The sequence below is a fragment of the Equus caballus genome, chromosome 6 (assembly GCF_041296265.1).
Source record: "Equus caballus isolate H_3958 breed thoroughbred chromosome 6, TB-T2T, whole genome shotgun sequence".
In the NCBI taxonomy this organism is placed as follows: domain Eukaryota; kingdom Metazoa; phylum Chordata; class Mammalia; order Perissodactyla; family Equidae; genus Equus; species Equus caballus.
Genome location: NC_091689.1, coordinates 22185761 through 22204832, shown reverse-complemented (window position 1 = coordinate 22204832; position 19072 = coordinate 22185761). Strand labels below are relative to the sequence as shown.

The 19072-nt window shown below is 46.5% G+C and overlaps 1 protein-coding gene across 16 annotated transcripts in view; it reads right to left on the bottom strand.

The window, feature by feature from the left end:
- The window catches only part of AGAP1 (ArfGAP with GTPase domain, ankyrin repeat and PH domain 1), a 558771-nt gene that overhangs the window by 309182 nt on the left and 230517 nt on the right, over nucleotides 1–19072 (bottom strand). For all 16 annotated transcript variants that reach the window (XM_070269557.1, XM_070269555.1, XM_070269554.1 and 13 more), the window contains one exon: nucleotides 15408–15542. In XM_070269557.1, coding sequence (XP_070125658.1) covers nucleotides 15408–15542 — 135 coding nt within the window. The remainder of the gene's footprint in view (nucleotides 1–15407; nucleotides 15543–19072) is intronic.

Genomic DNA, 19072 nt, shown 5'->3' with positions numbered 1-19072 from the left:
TTCTATTTTATTTAAATCTCTTGTTTCAGAAGAGTTTATATTTGGGTGAATTGATATGAGATTTAGGAATGGATCTTTATAAAAACTGGCTCAGTTTGGGTAATTTGCCCCCCAAAAAGGTGGTGCAAAAAGAGCCCACCAGGTCTTTAGTAATTTTTGTGGAGTGTATGTAATGAATGTCGTCAAGTTCTTTATTTCTAATGAGAAATCCATACACCTGGCAGACAGACTTCCCTCATCTTCTGGAGATTGACTTCTCTCTTCTTGCGGCAAAGTCTACCCGGGAGCCAATTTCTACCTGCACAGTTCCCTGGTGAAGAGGGCTGCAGGAGAGGTGGCCCTGACAGGCTAAGGACCTGTGCTCGCACACAGAGGGGAGATGCAGCCACCCGACCCAGGGCTCCTCCTGACGCAACCACCGCTCCGTGCTCTGGGCAGGTGCAGGCCCTTCAGCGCTGACCGTGCCTGATCTAAACGGTAAGCCCCTGGGACGCTGTGAGCAGGAAGCAGGCAGGTCTGCCGCCCAGCAGGCACTCGAGAGATTAACGGAACGGATCGAGTGCAGGTGTGTCTCGGACCAGCCTTCCGTCTCGGGGGTTGGTCCGTGCTGACAGACACCAGCTTAGAAAGGAACACTGTGGTCACTAAAAAACAAGTTCTGGAGGAAATTAGACAACATACTAACTATGCTCAGCTCTTTTTAAAGCAGGTATTAAAAAGGATACAGAAGAAAGTCCCAATTTTGCTTTAAAAGTATTTAAAATGGACTAGATGGGCATATAAAATGTTTATGACCCGGAGGTGGGATCACGGATTATGTTAATTGGCTTCTTCATACTTTTCTGTATTTTTATGAACAGGTGTTATTCTACTCGGGACAAATGTTTGTTTAAATGTATGTGAATAGCTAACTGATGAAATACATACAAATGTGCCTTTTAACAGAAACGGACATGAACCATAACTCTGGAAAGCAAAACCTCGTGGCAAGGATGAGATATTTCAGCAGCCGAGGGTCATGCCCTCCCACCTCCCAGGGCAGGACTCGCTCGATACGAACCAAGCCGCCTCCGCTTCATCCATCACCGCCCAGCTCTCGAAGCTGCAGCACACACAGCGCTAGCCATGAGCTTCCACCTGCGCTCCCCGCCATTACCTGGCCAGGTGCGCAGGGGCACATGGAGCTGCCCTTTATTCACATGATCGCCTTTCTTCAACTCCTCCCCTCTTTTTTTAGCCATCATATTTATAGGAATTAATTAGATATTATGTTGAAAGATTTCCTTTGTATATCATTTAATTTCTTCAAGGGCTTCCTAATTGCTGTATCACACAACAGTGTGAACTGGAACAGCGAACTGTTTGCATTTCTTTAATAACCATTTGGGGACAGAGCCTGCCAAAGAGAAGGGGCAGAAAACACAGGAAGGAGGGAGGCGGTCACACCAGCCCCTGCACAAAGCTAATGCATTAGCAGGAACCACATGAGATGTGCGCCAGCAGCCCAGAGGCCGGAAATACCCAGCAAAGCGAGTATCGAGGCAAAGATCCAATGGGAACAGTTTCTACTCTGATTTTATGGGAATTTTCACCCACACTTATCCTGAATTACCAGATTCATTAGGACGCTTGCTGAGGTCTGTAATCAGGGGCCTAGGTATGAGATCACTGCTTTTCAATCTGCATTTTAGCAGCTGCCTGTTCTTCTTCCATGAGAAATCCATCGTGCAACGCCAATAAATGATGACGGAGCCAGCTGCTCTGGCTGAACTGGAGCCTGGCCCACCGGGCCGACCCTCACCGGACCCCCAACTAGGATACAAGTGCTCCCAGGACACTGTCAACTGTCCACGGACCCTTGAGCGTGTGTCCATCCCCAGCGGTCATCCCAGCCTCACTTCAGAGCTGGGCTCACCTCCAGCGGGCCCTGTGGACCCACCTTGGCACCTTGCAAATGGTTTAATCCAGTGTTTAGTGAATGCAACAGAAACATCTGGAACTTGGGCCACTGTTCTACTCCCCCGGGCCCTCCCTCTCAAGTTCTCATTTTCAGGGGCTGGTAAACATTCTTTTCCGGCACTAACAGACCAGTCTGTGAAAGCTGCCCTCCAGAGCAGACGTTACTCATCATTCTGATGAATTCACCCCACTTTTCCCTAGTTCTCTGCTTGCTCACAGCATTCTGCCATGTTTCCACTCTTCCGAGGACTGAAAACTACCGAACTCTCCAAATTATGTTTGCTTCCTTAGAAATCCTAAACACTCAATTCTAAGTAATCTGATCAAAGAAAATTCGTATGGACTCCCCCATGATGTGATATGTTTCTCCTCAGAGGTACTACAAGTGTAATGAGTCACATTTTCCAAATAAAGAGAACATCTTCTGATCTGAGCTGCTACAATTTCTAATGGAAATTACGTAGTGGGAGAAAACAAAGGGTAAAAGCAAAAAAATAAATAAACGAAAAACAGCAAGGAGAAGCCCTCAACTCTAAGGGGAAAAGAACTGAAAGAGGGGGGAAAAAAAATAAACCTAAAGAAACCAGAAGAGTCAACCCAGGCACATGTCTGTTGTGTATGTGGTCGACTGTTCTCCCCACTAAGCCCCGAGCCCACTGCGGATCTCACAGAGGAGCAACAATCGCTACCTCTCCAGAAGGGTCCTCAGCTCCTGGAGGTGCTCGTAAGCCATTCAGCACCTTCCTGCTTTCAAGAAGCTGTTCACTTCTGCAAAAGGAATATCTACATTTCCCCAAACTGATCGGCTCCCTTCCTCCTGCCCAGGAATGTCTGGTTTTGTCATCCGGCTCCTCATCTCTAACTACCAGACTGCATGAAGAAGGGTCCACAGCGTACCACACCAGGGAAAGCCAGGAATTGGGCAGGGAGGCCAATGGCAATGGCTCCACTCAAACCCGCACGGCCGCCCTGCTCAGCCCAGGTGTCTGTGAGAAGCCTGTGCTCCACCGGCCTTCGGATCAAGGATGCAGACCCTAAAGTGAGAGGCCTGGGCTGTCACTCAGGCCAACAGAACTCGTGGTGGGTTCTGTTAAGAGAGAACGACGGACTAAATAACAAATCCGTTTATTATAAGCTAAGAAAATAAGCACATCTTCTGCCAACTTTTCTTCTATTCTTCTCTAAAGTTACAGGCAAGGCAAAAAGGAAGAAGAGATTTGGGTCCCTTTAATCAGAATACATCATCTTTTTTACTGTATTCTCTTCTCTATTCCAAAGCATGAAACTTTTTTAGTTCTGCATTCGTGTACTGCTGATCCAGTAACTTCACACGCTTTATGGGCTGTATCTTATTATAGGTCTAAATGGTCTCCTAAACCAGTGTGTTAGTTTTATGATGTCTGTTTTCTCCATAGTGACAGCAAAAGAATAAGTGAGAACAATCCTTCGGCGCTCCTTTGATGCCCCCTAGTGGCAGCTTACTAAACTACAAAATTGAGTTCTTGAAAGCAAACGCTTCCTTTTCGCCCTATTTTCATTGAATCTCAGAGACCCTGTTACAGATCCAATGTCCTGTTACCCACGTGCGCTATTACACGAAGAAAACAGTCCGTGTGAATGAGTTTCTATTAAATACTTTTCGGAAATAATTTATATGTTGGTTATGTCTTGAATTTAATCCGAGAACCCTGAGTGGTGAAATGGCTTACATTTTGTTAAAAATAATTATAGCTTAAAGGAGCATTTTCATTCACTGCCAGGTTTTAAAGTGTAATCCATGGTTTTTAATTATAACACTTACAGAACAAAGGTAATGCTGTGCAGCCAAGAGATAGGAACCTAATTTCTAGTTCCTGCTTTGCCACTACTGAATCTTTCTCATGGACTGGCTTTGCGCGCCATGCCTGCTCATCTGTATAGCAGGCATGGGGCTAGACAGGGTCTCAGGTCCTTCCAGACCTGAAATTCCACAAGTCTGTGAGTCATGCAAGAAATGAATTTAAATGCAGCAAACACCTTGCCATTTCATTTAATAATGAAATCCTGGTGCAGGGCTGGGAGTATCTCCTTGCGTGCAGATGACTACATCGGTGTTCAACCTTTTTTCTTACAGTTTGCACAGAAAGTTAAATGTGAGTGAGTTTCCTGAAATCCCAAACATCACAGACCAAAAAAAATTCTCCTTCAACTATGGCTGCACTTGGAGTACAGGTGGCTGGGACGGATCACAGCGCCCCCCTGCAGACACAGACGCGTACAGGTGAAAGAGCTGTAGAGCATCTCCTCGGGGAAGGAAGCAGGCGTTGCCATCCCCTCTGCTTTCTCCTGGCACCAGGCCTGATAATGCAACAGCTAGCCAGACAATCCGCCAAGTGTACACTTTTTAGGTTCTCTTTTCTTTTGGGCCAGGCTGCTGTTTATTAATTATATATTTAAATACAAGCTTATAGGCCCCAGGTGCACCCAATAGAAGGGACCAGCCCCTTTGGGGCAGCATGCGATTGTAACTGAATGCAGGTGGCACCCGAGGGAGCCTGCAGTGTTGGAAGATGAGGCAGCCCCAACATGTGTCAGTGAGGTGCTCCACCTTGGACACCTTCCAGGGTAGAAACACCTGTGCTGGAGAGCCAACTCAGGGTGTGATGGGAAAAACTGCAAGCTCACATCTGAATTCTTTCATTTTCATAGTAGTGACTTGTGTGGGTTTCCCAAAGGTTGACATCTCAAACATTCAATAATGAAATAAGATTTTTATGTTCACCAAAATGTGCTTTGAGCGTTTGGGAAATACTGGTCTAGAGAAATTTCCAGGATCCACGCCAGAAGGATGATATGGAGTGGCGGAAAAGCTGTGCTTAAGAGGCAGCCACCATGGACTTGCTCCATGACCGGGGGGCAGGCAGGCCTTTTCTGGAACTATTTCTGTGCGTGGAAATGAGGGGTGGGTCTAGAGGGCTTCTGGGGCCCTTCAGAGCGCTAACATGACATCAGCTAATGGGCAGGGCCAACCTCAAGGCAATGGGAGTGTTCTCTTTGCTTTCTTCAAAGGTGCTTCGCTCCAGGTACTTCTCTCTAAGGTGACATAAGGCAGTTTGCTGACAACCCTGCTCGCTGGAAGGTCGGAGCTGCACAGGGATCTCGGGACCAGTCTCTGGGCCGTGTGCCCTCTGGGGAGCTGAGATGCTCCGGCCTCAGAGAGCTCACCTGAGACACTGGAGAGGACACATCTGCAAGAGCAGCAAGGACCATCGGCTCCCCACATGTCACCAACATGCCAGACCTTTTCCCGCCCAGAGACGGACTGCTGTCTCTTAACAGACAACTGATCACAGCAAGCGAGCTTATTTTCATACTAGGGGACAGATTCATTGAAAATAATATTTGAAACAAACTAGAAGTTATGATTATTTTCTGCCTACAAACGACAAAAGTTTTTAAAATGAAAATATCCAGTGTGGCCAGGTTGCAGAGAAAGGACACCTGCTGGAGGAAATGTGAATGGGTACAGACTCCCCAAAGGGCTAGTGGACAACAAGGACCAAGAGTGTAAAGCTACGCAAGTCATTGACCCACAGTCTCAATTCTAGAGGTGTAGCCTAAAAAAATGACGGAGACACAGAGTTAGGTAAAGAGCCATCCACCGAAGCACTGATGCCAAAACAAATTAATTAAAAGGTGGAAAAAAAACCCTCTACACGTCCAATAGAGGATTGGGCCAAAGGAGTTGTTACATTCACTCAATGGAATGCAATGCAAAAATTAGAAATTATATCATAGAAAAAGTACTTATGTGAAAAAGCAGGCTGTAAAAAACTACAGTGTCCAATAACCCATTTTTTCCAACACACGGGCAGGCACACACACACACCAGGCCTCACAATGATAGCACCTGGGTAGTGGTGTTATGGGCGGTTTTTATTTCCATTATTTTATATCCTTTAAAAATCACCTCTCTCTTTTCTTTGGCAAATCTCACAAAATGCAACTTACTCATCTAAGTTTTTACAGTCTATTCTTCTTTTAGGGAAACACGTTTGCAATCCACTCTTCACAGCGTGCTTTTCCCTAAACTGGGAAAGATCAACAGGCTGTTAGGGTACCAGCCCCCTCTTCACAATGGCTCTACACTAAATACACAAACTAAACCAGATTCTAGAGCCCAGCCTGGGTGATGCCCACCACCTGCTGCAAGCCGGACTCCCTCACGCACTCTTGGAGCCAATGCCTGGCCAGGCGCACCCTACAAGTAGCATGCAAAAATCTCAATATGCGTGGGGTAAAGCTACCCTTTCTTGCACCAAAGAATTTCACAACTTAAAAAGTCGACCTCCTGGAGGATTCCTTTTCCTTCTCTTTCATGAACTGAACTTATTTGGTGCTGCTAAACTAGTAAGTGGTAGATAGTTCCTCAATGAGTGAGGGTTACTCAAAATATGGCTAAGTCCATATTCTCTAAGGGTAAAAAAATGTAATAAAATAAATAGACTTCAAAATAACTTGGAAACATCAGCTACAGATCGCAGCAGTGTCTGACTCTCCTAGTTAATGTTTTCACATTCTTTTGATCAGCGATGCCACAGAGGGTGAGATAGGTCAAAAAGTACATCACCATTTAATCATTTTAAAAAACATTAGAAAGAGCAGAATGCCATGGCATTATGAACAGATTATGAACAAAAATAAAAGCCATTTGTATGCATTAATGATACATCAAGCTAATTCAAGCTGGCTAAAGTCATTAAGAAGAATCCTGGGGCAAAACACAGCTACGATGCCACAGTGCAGAAAAGTATTAAAATAACCATTTTCTATGTCATAGATAAAACTAATTCTATGAGCAAAAGACAGGAGTCTTAACACAAAAATCAAAATAGAGAGCATTTACTAATAGTGTGTTTAATGAGCTCATGTCGGCAGCGTGAGAGTTAATTCAGACATCTCTGTGAACATAGCTGAACATCAGTGCCCACTGAATGTTTCTAATAAGAGCACAGCACGAAAAATTCCAGACTTAGGGTAAGAAACTGCCAGAAAACATCAAGCCTCTATTGACACAATATTCCACAACATGATGAAATACAAGATTATTTGTTGTCTCTCATTTGTGATAACATCAATCTCGAGAAAGACTTGAAGACTTCTTCCTACGTTATTTCTGAAAGAATCAAAATGCCTTTATTCGTAAAGGCTCCTTCTACCCACACCATAAGCTAGGTAAAGAATTATCAAGTTTCATTCCTGACTCGATGTTGAGGCCAGCAGCTGCCGCCTGTGGAGTATGGACCACGCTGATCACTGAGATTATTTCCCCCCTACCTAAAAAGTTCCATTTTGGACAGGTGATTTTAAGTAAAGTATTCTAAGGAGATAATTCCTCTTCAAAAGTCCAACTTCTCAGTCCAGTGAACAGTTCAATGGACAAGAAATAAACTCTTCAACGGGGCAACTTCTAGACAGAGAGACTCTGAACAAGAAAGAGGCTGATTTCATACTTGTGACAAAATAACGATAATATTTTTAAATGCTTGGATCATTCCAGGATCATCACCTCAAACGCATCCTCAAATTAGTCCTGAAGACGTTTGGTGGAGCCACCCTAACTTAACACACCTCCTATTTGTTGAAAGCATTGGGGGGCTCGCCCCGTGGCTGAGTGGTTACGTTCACGCGCTCTGCTTCAGTGGCCCAGGGGTTCACCGACTCGGATCCTGGGCACGGACATGGCACTCGTCAGGCCACGTTGAGGCGGCATCCCGCATGCCACAGCTAGAAGGACCCACAACTAAGAATATACAACTATGTAGCGGGGGGATTTGGGAAGAAAAAAGCAGGGGGAAAAAAAAAAGAAAGATTGGCAACAGTTGTTAGCTCAGGTGCCAATCTTAAAAAAAAAAAAAAAGAAAGCGCTGGAAAGTTTTGGTGGCAATTATGGGCTGGATGCTGGGCTCATTTGTAACTCGTGTGTCGACAGCTTCCCAACTGTAAGAATTTTTCAACTCAAACTAATTGTTTTCCTAAAAATATTAACTTTAAAGTTTTTTTTGTCTTTCTTCTTTTTTTTTTTTTTAACCTCTGGAAACATGGCTTACTACACCCAAAGTTGGTGGCTGAGTTTTGATATTCAGTTTGTGAAGTAACCCTGCTCCAGAGAAAGCTGCTTCAGTTAAGAAATTAACTGAAATTGAAAATGAATACACAAGCGGTATTGACAATGTCATCTTTTATAAAAATAATCACTATAAATCATTTACACACTTTGTGCAAATATGAACCAGGGCTACAGCAGAAACAGGAAGACCCACCCAAACCTACACATCCTTCCTCATTCTACACACACGCCCCCTCCACCTGCTGGCGCAAAGTCTACTCAATGTGAACACCAGGCAGGTGCCTTTTCAATGAAGTGAGAGATGATAAACCATGGGCCAGACGTGGCCCTATGGGAAGCTACTTGCAGATTCTAATTTCCATGGGATTAGACCACGTCAGAAGCTACCAGGCAGCGACAGCCAGTGGCACTTGTGGTTAATGAGGACAGCAGGACAGCCGTCAAACAGGATCCAGACCACCTTTTAAGACACAGCCAATTACCTTCAGAGGAACTTGACGAATGTTTTCCTTTTCTTTTTCCCCCTCCTTCAGCATCACCACATATGTGCTACTTAAGCCTTACGTAGGTCACTTTATGTCATACTTGTCCTTAGAAAGTTTAAAATATTAAATGCCTTTAATAAAGTGTGATTTAGGCAGCTGGACCTTTTTTCCACCATTTAACACAAGCTAACGGCCCATCTGTCTTCGGAAGTTTTGCACGTACAACTTTTCAATGCAGAGAGGGCAGGGAGCACGTGCTGGGGGCGCAGGGGAGTGTGGACATGGTGACAGGGATGGGCACCGCTGGACAGTGAAAACTCAGGGTAGAGAAAGGACATGGTGGCCTGACCTGACAACAGCCGAAGGATGTGACTTTAGGAAGCCAACATCTCAGAGATTGTGGCTCCCAGCTGTAAATCCAGCCTAAAAAGATCTTCTATCTTATATCATAAGCCCTTACACTGCAATATGAGTCACTATTACAAATGATAAATGAGGCATATACCAACAGACACCTAATGGCTCATTAGTTCACCTGTTCAATATATACTAAATGCCAAAGGTACACACATATTTATGGCCTGCGTTTTGGTTTTTTTGAGGAAGATTAGTCCTGAGCTAACATCCACTGCCAACCCTCCTCATTTTGCTGAGGAAGACTGGCCCTGAGCTAACATCTGTGCCCATCTTCCTCTACTTTAGCTGTGGGACACCTGCCTCAGCATGGCTTGAGAAGCAGTGTGTATGTCTGCACCCAGGATCCCAATTGGCAAATCTGGGGCCACCGAAGCAGACCATGCGAACTTAACTGCTATGCCACTGGGCCAGGCCCTATATGTCTTGCTTTTAAATGTGGAAAAATCTTATTTTGGAAAGCACTCCTTTGGGAAAAAAAAAATAAGCATCAAAATAAATCAGCTTCAATCTTTTCTCTAACATAATAAAGGAAGGAGAAAAACAAATAATAAAATTGGCCATTCCAACAATGAAAATTAAGCCGGTTCCAGGAAATAACAGAATAGGCCTGACTGACATCTCCTTTAACACCACAAACAAAAGACTGTGGTGTCAGCAAAACCAAACAGCACAAGACGCAGCAGCACACGGGAGGAAGGTCCCAGAAGATGCTCACACTTAATGATGCTCTAACACATGCAATTAGGTTGCACAAACTGGGCTCATTAACACAGCTACTCTTGTTCTGGACGCTCCCGTAATTAGGACCAAGCAGCGGCAGACGCCTAGTGTGAAATGGGGTTCTTTGTGCATCAGGATTTAAATCTTTGGAAGCAAAGGATGCAGAGCAAACCGCATAACCTTGGGCAAGTCATGCCAGCTCTCCCGACTTAGCCCATAGCACGGGTTATCCATGCCCCGGTGAGCCATCCCCAGGCAGGGGTGAAAACTGAGGGGAATAGCTTCTAGGAAAGTGCTTTCCAGAATGCTAACTGCAACACAAATGTAAAGAGCTGGCGTGACGGTGTTGAAAGATTGACATGGATCTTCCTGGAAGGGGGACCACTCCATCAGACGAAGGCCCATCCACCAGGACAATACACAGATGCGTGTAACTAGGGGAAGCCCTGGGAAGCAATGAGGTTGTAGCAACACCAGCAACTGGCACACAGAACCCTTTACATGCTATTACCCAGCTTTTCTACCCACATGCACCTAAAAGTGAATTGTTTCTTTTAATATAAATAACGCAGGTTTACCAGAAAAGGAAAGGTCTTCGTATGAGATCACTAAACTACCCCGTTACCCTTGACAAACAACAGTGACAAAAGGCAGCAGACTTGAGGAGAGTTAAATTACAGATTACCATTTGTCCGCTTATCTAGATCTTGCTTTCTGTGCCTCTGGACCTGGCCTAACAATTATTGTCAGAGCAAAATTCTGCATGCAGGTTTTCCTACCGTCCTAGGAACATAAGCTGAAGAAGGCAAGAAGTTAAAGCTCTAGTGGGGAGCATGTCTTAATACGTATAACGGGATGCTTAGACTCGGAATTTAACAAATGACTACAATTTTAGAATATACGTGCAAGAACATTAAATTCCGCATACAAAACAACTGATGTTGGGATGCATAATAAACAACTCACATATAAAACGATTCAGATAAATCTCTGTCAGCTCATTCCAGGAGACAGAGAGGGAAGGAGACAGGGCTAGCGCATAGAGTAGCTTCCATAAGGGAAAAGTACAACAATTTTTTGCTACCACCATCTGGCTCTACTCTTCATTCTGTATGAAGGGAAACGACTCTTCTTTGGGTATCAGAGATCTTTAAAGTATCCCAAACAAGTCAGATGGCAAAATTATAAAACATACCCCCCAAAACTTAGGGAGTCCATTGGCTCTATTCCATAAGATGCCAAAACAAACACACACCCGATTCTCCCTCGTTCTCGGGTTGGATAAGGTAACTATACAGTGACGCACATCGTACTGCTCATGGTACGTCCATCACACACCACTGTCACTGGAGGTGAAACAAGCTGCAAACACAGACGCTCCACGTAAGTGAGAAACCCAAACGTGTCTGAAGAGACTAAAACTCTCAATTTCCAAAAACCCCACTGCAGGGAAATAAAAGCCCGAATGCTCCATCGTCAAGACAGGGGGCAGGGCCACTTTCTTGCTCCCAAGATGGCGCACGTACCACTCCGAGCAACCCTTTCGCCACCTACGCACAAAAGACTTTTCACTACCACTAGGCACTGCTTCGTCTTCCAGGGAAGAATTTATTTTTGTCGCCAAGACATAATTATTTTAGGTTATCTCTGAACATGTAGGTTGAACAATCCCGCCACCAACATTACCGCCCTTGACCTGCCCAGAGACTGGACTCAAACGACATGGAAGACGTGCTCACCCAAGGGCTTCCGTCACTCCGAGTTGGTTCCTTTACAAAGACTGAAAGAAACTTTCTTATAAAAAAACTCACAGCACCAGGGAAACAATGTCTGCAGAGAATGAACTGAAGTTTTCTGTAATCCTGTATCTTCACGTATTCAGGCCCTAAGAAGGCAAATGACCTGGGACTTTCAAAAAAATTTAATGCCAAACACGGAACTCACAATTATAATGCTAAAAATGCAAAAGCCTGTCGTTCATCTCCCAGACACAGCAAGAAGCAAACAGAACTGCACAGAATTGGACAGACTGAGGGATACAGAGGGCAGGCCCCGTGTAACCCACAGTTGCCTCAATTCCCCGCGTCTAGCCTTTGGAGCCCCTGAAATCTCTGCCCGGCTCTTCTGGCAATCCGGACAAGCAGATGGGTAGGCACATCCCAAGTCAGATTCAGCTGCCAAGATTAAGGAGAAACAGTGCATTCATTCTCAAAAGGTGAGTCTGGGAGCCCAGATGGTTCTGCTCCCCGAGCCATATAACTCAGCAGCGGAAAATGATCCCAGATTGCCCAGAAGGGGCAATAGAAAGCCACCTGGTCCATCCCACTTCTCCTTCTCCAGCCTTAGGCAAGATGCAAGCTTACGTCTCTGGGCGACTGGTCCATGTTCGTCCTCCCTACTGGACTTCACTTCCCAAGGCAGGGGCTCCCTACTGCATCTCTCCCCCTAACCAGGGGCACGGCGTGTGGAAGGCTGGTGCTTGAATGAAGGAATGAGTGAATGAATGAATGAACCAACCTACTTCCCTGCCTCCTGATACTGCTGATGCCCACAAAGCACGTCTCTCCTGAATGACCTTCCAAAAGCCATTCGGCACCTACACCAACGAGAGAAAAGTAAACAGGCATTCTGTTCCTCCATTAATTTCCACAATCTGTCTCCTGTTTCAGGACACTAAGAAGTCACAAGTTGAAGAAGAAAAGCCTCAAGTCCATGGTCTCTTAAGAAAATAAAGTTGGGTGGGCAGCCGGCCAACGAGGAGCTTGGAGGGGCAGGTGGAAGTCAGAGCTAGTCTAATACACCTGGGCTGTTTTCTTTAACTGATAAGCTAAATGGTACCTAGAAATGATACTTTTTCTTTACTTTCTCTTTCTACAATGCAAAGACATAAAAAGTATATAAATAAGAGTAAGCCGTGAGGCACAGAGGAGCAGCAAAAGTCAACAGAGAACTCCAAATCAACCGAGGCCATGGGCGGCAGTGGACCTGCGTGCTGGACGTGCCCACTGCCCAGCCTCCCCAGGTAAGCAGACAGGCCCCAGATGGCTTCCGTTCTCATGACAAAATGGTTCACTCTAGGCTCCTGGTCCCAAGACCAGGGTCCAATCCAGGGGGAGTGCCTTTGATCAAGTTACGAAACTTTTCTGAACCTCGATTTCTTTAACTCTGAACTTGACAAGTTTTTCTTCCACGAAAACTAAAATGGATTGTTACTGTGAATGATTTCTAAATACCGAGCAGAGTCTCCACTCCGTTAGCACCTGCTTTCACCACTAACAATTAAAGGGTTTATAATTTAACAAACAAAAATATATACCATACAATTACCCTCTAAAGTAGGGAGAGTAACCCCAACTTTATTTTGAAAGCTTATCTTCATTATAAATAAAAACGTTTAAGAATGAAATCACAGAAATCATAAGATCCTGGGTATAATTTCCTTTCCAGACTGTGCAATCCAAATATTTAAAAGGGATGTATTACTTCTAAAATAAGAAATAATGAAATGTAGTAAAATCTCTGAAGCCTGTGAAAACTCACATGAAGAGTATAACGCGCTTCCCCAGTCAGAGCCTTGTTTGAGGAGGTACCAGGAGAGCTATCACGGCCACAGAACCAGTTTAACATTTCAAAATACGACACTGGGAGAGACGCCCATTCTCCCCTCGCCTGCTGCAGCCTGAGGACGACACTGAAGCTCTCCCAGCACACAGGCCCATCCACGGCCTCACACCTTCTGGACGCTGGGCAGGGAAGCACCACAATCTTGGCATCCATCAGTAGGAATTAATTCTTAGGATTATCACCTATGAGCTCATTTCCTCATGGCTAGTCCAGGTTTGCTAACCACGATAAACGCACAAGGAAAGCGATGATTGCAGAATAAACTCATCCATGCAACTCAATCCCGACCATCTGCCTCAGGGAGGTAAACGGGCAGACGGCAACCACTTCAGGCTCTGCAGGCCATGAGGGCTCTGGCCCCCTAACTCCGCTCTGCAGTGACAACCACGAGTGGCCCGGCCCGCATTGCCTGTGGCCTATAAACAGCATGGCTATGCTCCAAGAAAAGCCACTTACAACAACAGGCAGTGGGCCCTATTCTGGGGACCCTTCGTCTAAATCCGTCACTTGAACATTCACAGGGTTATTCACACAGCTGTTCCATGGCAAACAGTGACCGTGCCCTGCTAGAACCCTGGAGAATTCCACGTGCTCCCTTCCCTAAGTCTTCATGGTCTCACGAACATCCAAGGAGCTAGGACCACTGGCCCAGCACGTGCCCCGCACAGGTTTTAAATGGGGTTTGCTACCCAGCAGTATGTGGGTATCACCCGAGGAGGCCCCCTGACTGTGAGAGGAAGGAAGAAGGGGATGCAGACCCCAGGGACTTTGCACTGTTTCTTGGTGAAATCCTGAGCTTCTTCGGAATTGTCATTGGGAAAGGTAGCAAGAAATACGAGGTATAAAGAACTAAATAGGATAACGTGCTGAAAAACAGAAGGCTGATAATTATCTGTGAGGCAGCTAAAAGGAAAGAGATGAAAAGCTTAGAAAAGGACCCGGCTGTTAAGGAAAAGGGAAGAAAATGCAAAGCTTGAAAATGGAACCATCTTTGACATTTAATAAAATGAGGCAAGTGTGGAATTCCCACAATTTCATCTGAGAACTAATCTGGACATTTAAAAGAAAAGCATGCACTGCCCGGTGTGGGGAAGTACCAAGAGCAATCCTATAATGAATACGTTTACCAGTATCAACAAGTGGTCATCAGGGCTGGTGCCCAGCAAGGCCCCAGTAACGTCGTCGGCCGTCTCTGAAGAGACCAGGCATGCCCGCCCTGCTCTGCCCCCAACCCCCTTGGCACCAGAGCAGGGGGATGCAAAGGTGGGTCTAAACCAGATTTTACCAGAAGGGGAGGGGGCCTAGGATTTAATTCCCATGACTCCCACCGGAAACAGGAGCCTTTGCCAGGAGCATCCTTCTCCAGTCTTCAACGCTCAAAGGGTCCCTTCACCCCGGACCCTCCTGACCCCTCCAGGCTACAGACCACACCTCCCTCCCACCATCTCCACCTGTCCCTCCCCCCTCTCCCAATCCGACACTGGCCTGACAATCATGTATGTGAATGCTTATCCCCCCGTAGAACCTTCTGCTCCCCCAGGAGAACTTCCTGTCTGATGCTCCTGGAGATGGACAATCATTAATAAATGCAACGACAGAGAAACGACTCCTAAATGCTGGTGTGCTTACTCTCAGCCATGAGTCCTAAAATGTGGTTATTTTTGGCCAAACTTGACTCTCTCTCTCTTTTTCAATTTATTCTCCTCAAAGCCTAATGTGAAATATTTAAACCGTTTTTTAAGGATGGGCTTGAATTAAGAATGAGCCCCTACAGTGAGGAAGAAAGTGGTCCACGTGTAACTTTGACAGTTCATGTGCATAAATAAATAGCTGGAGAAATTTTTCAACCTGTACCCAAAAGGGACACATGATGTAACACACAGCATTCGCTGTAGGACTGTTTTAGGATAAAAGCTCACTGTGTTTTCTGAACACGTCATTTTAACCAGCACAGAACCGAGAGTCACTCTTGAATGTAGCGCTCGGACTCATGGTAACACCCACGCATCGAAGGACGAGTTTCCGTCGTCTGTGGGGACGAGTGACCTGCTATAGGGCAAAGGGATGCTGTTTGCGCAGCAGCGAGTATTTACCGTCCTGAAAGACCCTCTCCACGTTCAGCCCGTACGTGGCACACGTCTCGTAGTATGTGCACCTCTTCAGGTCGCTGGAGAGCTTCCGCGCCCTGGCGTCGTCGATGACCCGCGGGTTGGTGGAACTTATGGCATCTGGAGCAGACGAACAGAGAGTAGCAACACGGTGACCACAAGCAGCTCTGACCACCTCCCACAGCCGAAGTCCCCAAGCAGCTCAAAAGCTGCACCTTACTCAGCAGGGACGTAATGCTCCTAAGAACCCAGCGTTTTTAAAACAGAGCTGACCCCAAAATAATAACCTCAGACCCGAGACTAGTCATTCATTAGAAGCCCGTCTCAGAGGATCCTGCTTCTGAAAGTGAAATAAAAGCATGTCCAGGAAGACCAGAAGGAAGGAGTGAGAGTTAAATGTGGCTCCAGAGAAAAATATTTTAAAAAAGAAAAAAAAACCCCACAGTCACTACTTGCAGGGGACCTTCTCTGCAGAAAGCACCCCTCTAAATGCATTCAGTACACAGTCGTGCGCCACTTAACGACGGGGATCTGCTCTGAGAAGTGCGCTGTTAGGCGAGTTCGTCATCGTGCAAACATCACAGTGTATTTACACAAAGCAAGGTGGTAGAGCCCGCTACACACCTAGGCTGTATGATGCTAATCTTACGGGACCACCACCGTCTATGTGGCTCCGTCCTTGACTCCAACATCGTCATGTGGCTCAGGACTGTATTAGCATCGTTCCTTCCAGGTGTGCCCATTCGCCCACTCAGAACAGGTCCACGGAGCCCCCTTAGGTGTCTGCTCCTGTTCTAGGCACAGGGATACCCAGCGAACAGAACAGACACAAGTCTGCACTCCCATGGAGGGGATATTCTAGTCGGCCAGGGAGGGAGGCAGAAAATAAATAAGAACGAAATGAGCGAGGACTAGAATGCAGGATGGCGACAGGAGCCGAGTCAGGTGGGGAAGGACGTAGGAGGTCAGTGGACTCAGTGTCCTTCTCAGGGAAGCCTCACCTGCAGGAGGCGGCGTGACCAGCCACGACCTGGGGGCGGGGGGCAGCCAAGTACTTGGTGTGTCTAAAGGAGACCAAAGGGCGAGGGCAGGAGGGGGAGCAGAGGGGAGGCACTGGAGACCACAAGCACAGGTGTACGAGCCACCTTAGGTCTTATCAGAACCACTCCAGGGCACAGATGGCTTAGATGGGAGGGCAGGGGATACCCCCCACGCTCCAGGATCTGTGCACAGATGGGAGCATTAGAGCAGCAAAACAGAGATGTTGGGCACCAGTAAACACACTCCTAAAGAAAATTCAGGGGCTGCCCTGTGGCCTAGTGGTTAAAGTTCTGCATGCTCCACTTCAGTGGCCCTGGTTTGCAGGTTTGGATCCTGGGTGTGGACCTACACCACTTGTCAGCCATACTGTGGTGGCAACCCACATATAAAGTGGAGCAAGACTGGCACAATTGTTAGCTCGGGGCTAATCTTCCTCACCAAAAAAAAAAAAAAAAAAAAAGGAAGAAAATTCAGCATTTTTGAGCTCAGTGTACACAATGCCCCCACGCTGTCCATTCTGTTACTACTGAGTTACTGAGCACCCCCACGTGCCTGGCTCACAGGAACAGACAAAGGGCCAGGATGTTAGTGGCCACTGTGCCATATGTGAGACAAAAGGCACTTTTCAGTGACTTTTTTCTAAAGTGAAATTTTCTCAGAGGATCCAAAGGCTCCTTTGCTACAGAAAACACTCTTTAAGTAAAACCCACCAACAGGATTTTCTCTACTAGTCGAAGAAACAGCATAAGTTATACAAGATAGTGACAACCTTCTGAATTTTCTTTGCACAAGAAGTGCATTTGATATGCTATTTTTTGAAGTATGAAAAATGGCATCTGGAGAAAACAATTTATTCACTTTTTCCCTCTTTTCCTTTCCTGGTTCCCTGCTTTTTTTAGTTCTATGGAATAGGTTTGAACTGATGGTTCTTAATTACTCTAAGGGAAACTAACTCTGTGACTCAGGACCCCTTTCACTGAGAGTGACCTGTGCCGCCTCAATAGATGTTCCAGAACATTCTGATATGGCCTGTTAGAGGGATTTCTTCAAAGAAAACCTCGTCCTGTCTTGTTGTCTTACAGATTAATAAATATGAATTGGATCTCACAATACTTAAGGAAAAGAAGCATTTTTTAAAGGTATAAACATCTTTCAAAAAAATAGTAAGAAAGAAGTTAGAAATCCATTATTTTTCAATGCTCCAGTGTAATTTGGAACTTACAGGCCACCAAGAGTCAAGGCAGCTTAAAATTTCTCCTGACCTGGGCCCAACAATTCCTCAGCCCCTCCTTTCTGGGTGGGATGCCCACTCCGCTTCTGTCTCGTCTCGACTTCCCAGATGCACCGTCACGTCACAGACAAGGACCTGCTCCCCTTCACTCTGCATCTCTGTGCTACACGAGCCTCGTTTCCATTCTCCCTGTAACTCTGCATCTTTTTATAGCTCGTGCTTCTCCCTCAAATCAAGTTAATCTGCAAGCCTTTAAAACAGAACCTGTTGAACAAACATTTCATAATCGCCTCATTCAGAAGTGTCTCGTCCACTTGTGAGCATCCACGCAGCTCCCTGACTGAACCCAGGAAGAGAAGACACCTCGCAGACTCGCCCTTCCCACCCGGGGCGAGGCTGCACCACACGCCAGGGAGCCTCACGGAGTGAGCTTAATTCTTCTTCTTCTTCTTTCTCATCCCCTCACCTCCCACCTGGAGGCCACCAACACCAACCAGCTGGGAGGGAAATTTCAGATTCCTTCCCTGGAGACCTGAGCTGCCTTTTGTCTCTCTGACGTCCCATGAAGTTCGTGCAAAAGCAGGACAACACGCAGGCTTCACAAAAGTGAGTCTGCAAGCAGTTAACAGGCACCTGAGGGTGGAACCCTCTAGAAGCCCACACTCATGCCACCTTCTTGCCACAGGAGCCTGGAGGGTGCTCCAGGAATCAGAGGTCTCATTAAGGACCCAGAGCATCCCCCAGATGAGGTCCCTAGTTGATAGCACTCCTGTCCTGTTCGTTTGGGGCATGGCCTCATTGACGTATGAACAGTGTCTGACAAGTGAAGGGGAGGAGACAGCCAACAAGTCCTCCTCGACCTGTGCTCCCTGGCTCAGGTGCTCCTCACCTGTGACCTTATCAGACACACAGCACTCAGTCAACAAACACTTCTCCAATTAGTGGGAATAAATGGGGGTAGGGTCTTCCACTCAGGGACCACGTCAGGGCCCCCCAGCACCTCTATGGAGCCATGCACAGGCCTCCTCCAGACACACAGACCATCCCGGTGGGAGGCACAGATGGGCCCTCCTTCAGTTGGGGCGGAAACACAAGAGAGCAGCACTAACCTCCAAGGACTGGAGCAGAGGGAGACACGCGTCTGGCATCCCAAGCAGGACCTCAGTAAGACTGGCCGTATATTGAAACGTAAGGAGCAAAAGCAACCACTTGCCCGACACTTAGTGCCCACGGATGCTCTAAGTGCCTTACAGGGATTCCTCACTCTGAGCCCCACCAGAGCCCAGGGGGCAGCAGTCAAGGCCACACAGCCAGACACTCCACTCCACGCTCTCCTACCAGACCCACAGGTGTGTGAGTAAAATCAAACTTAACCTTC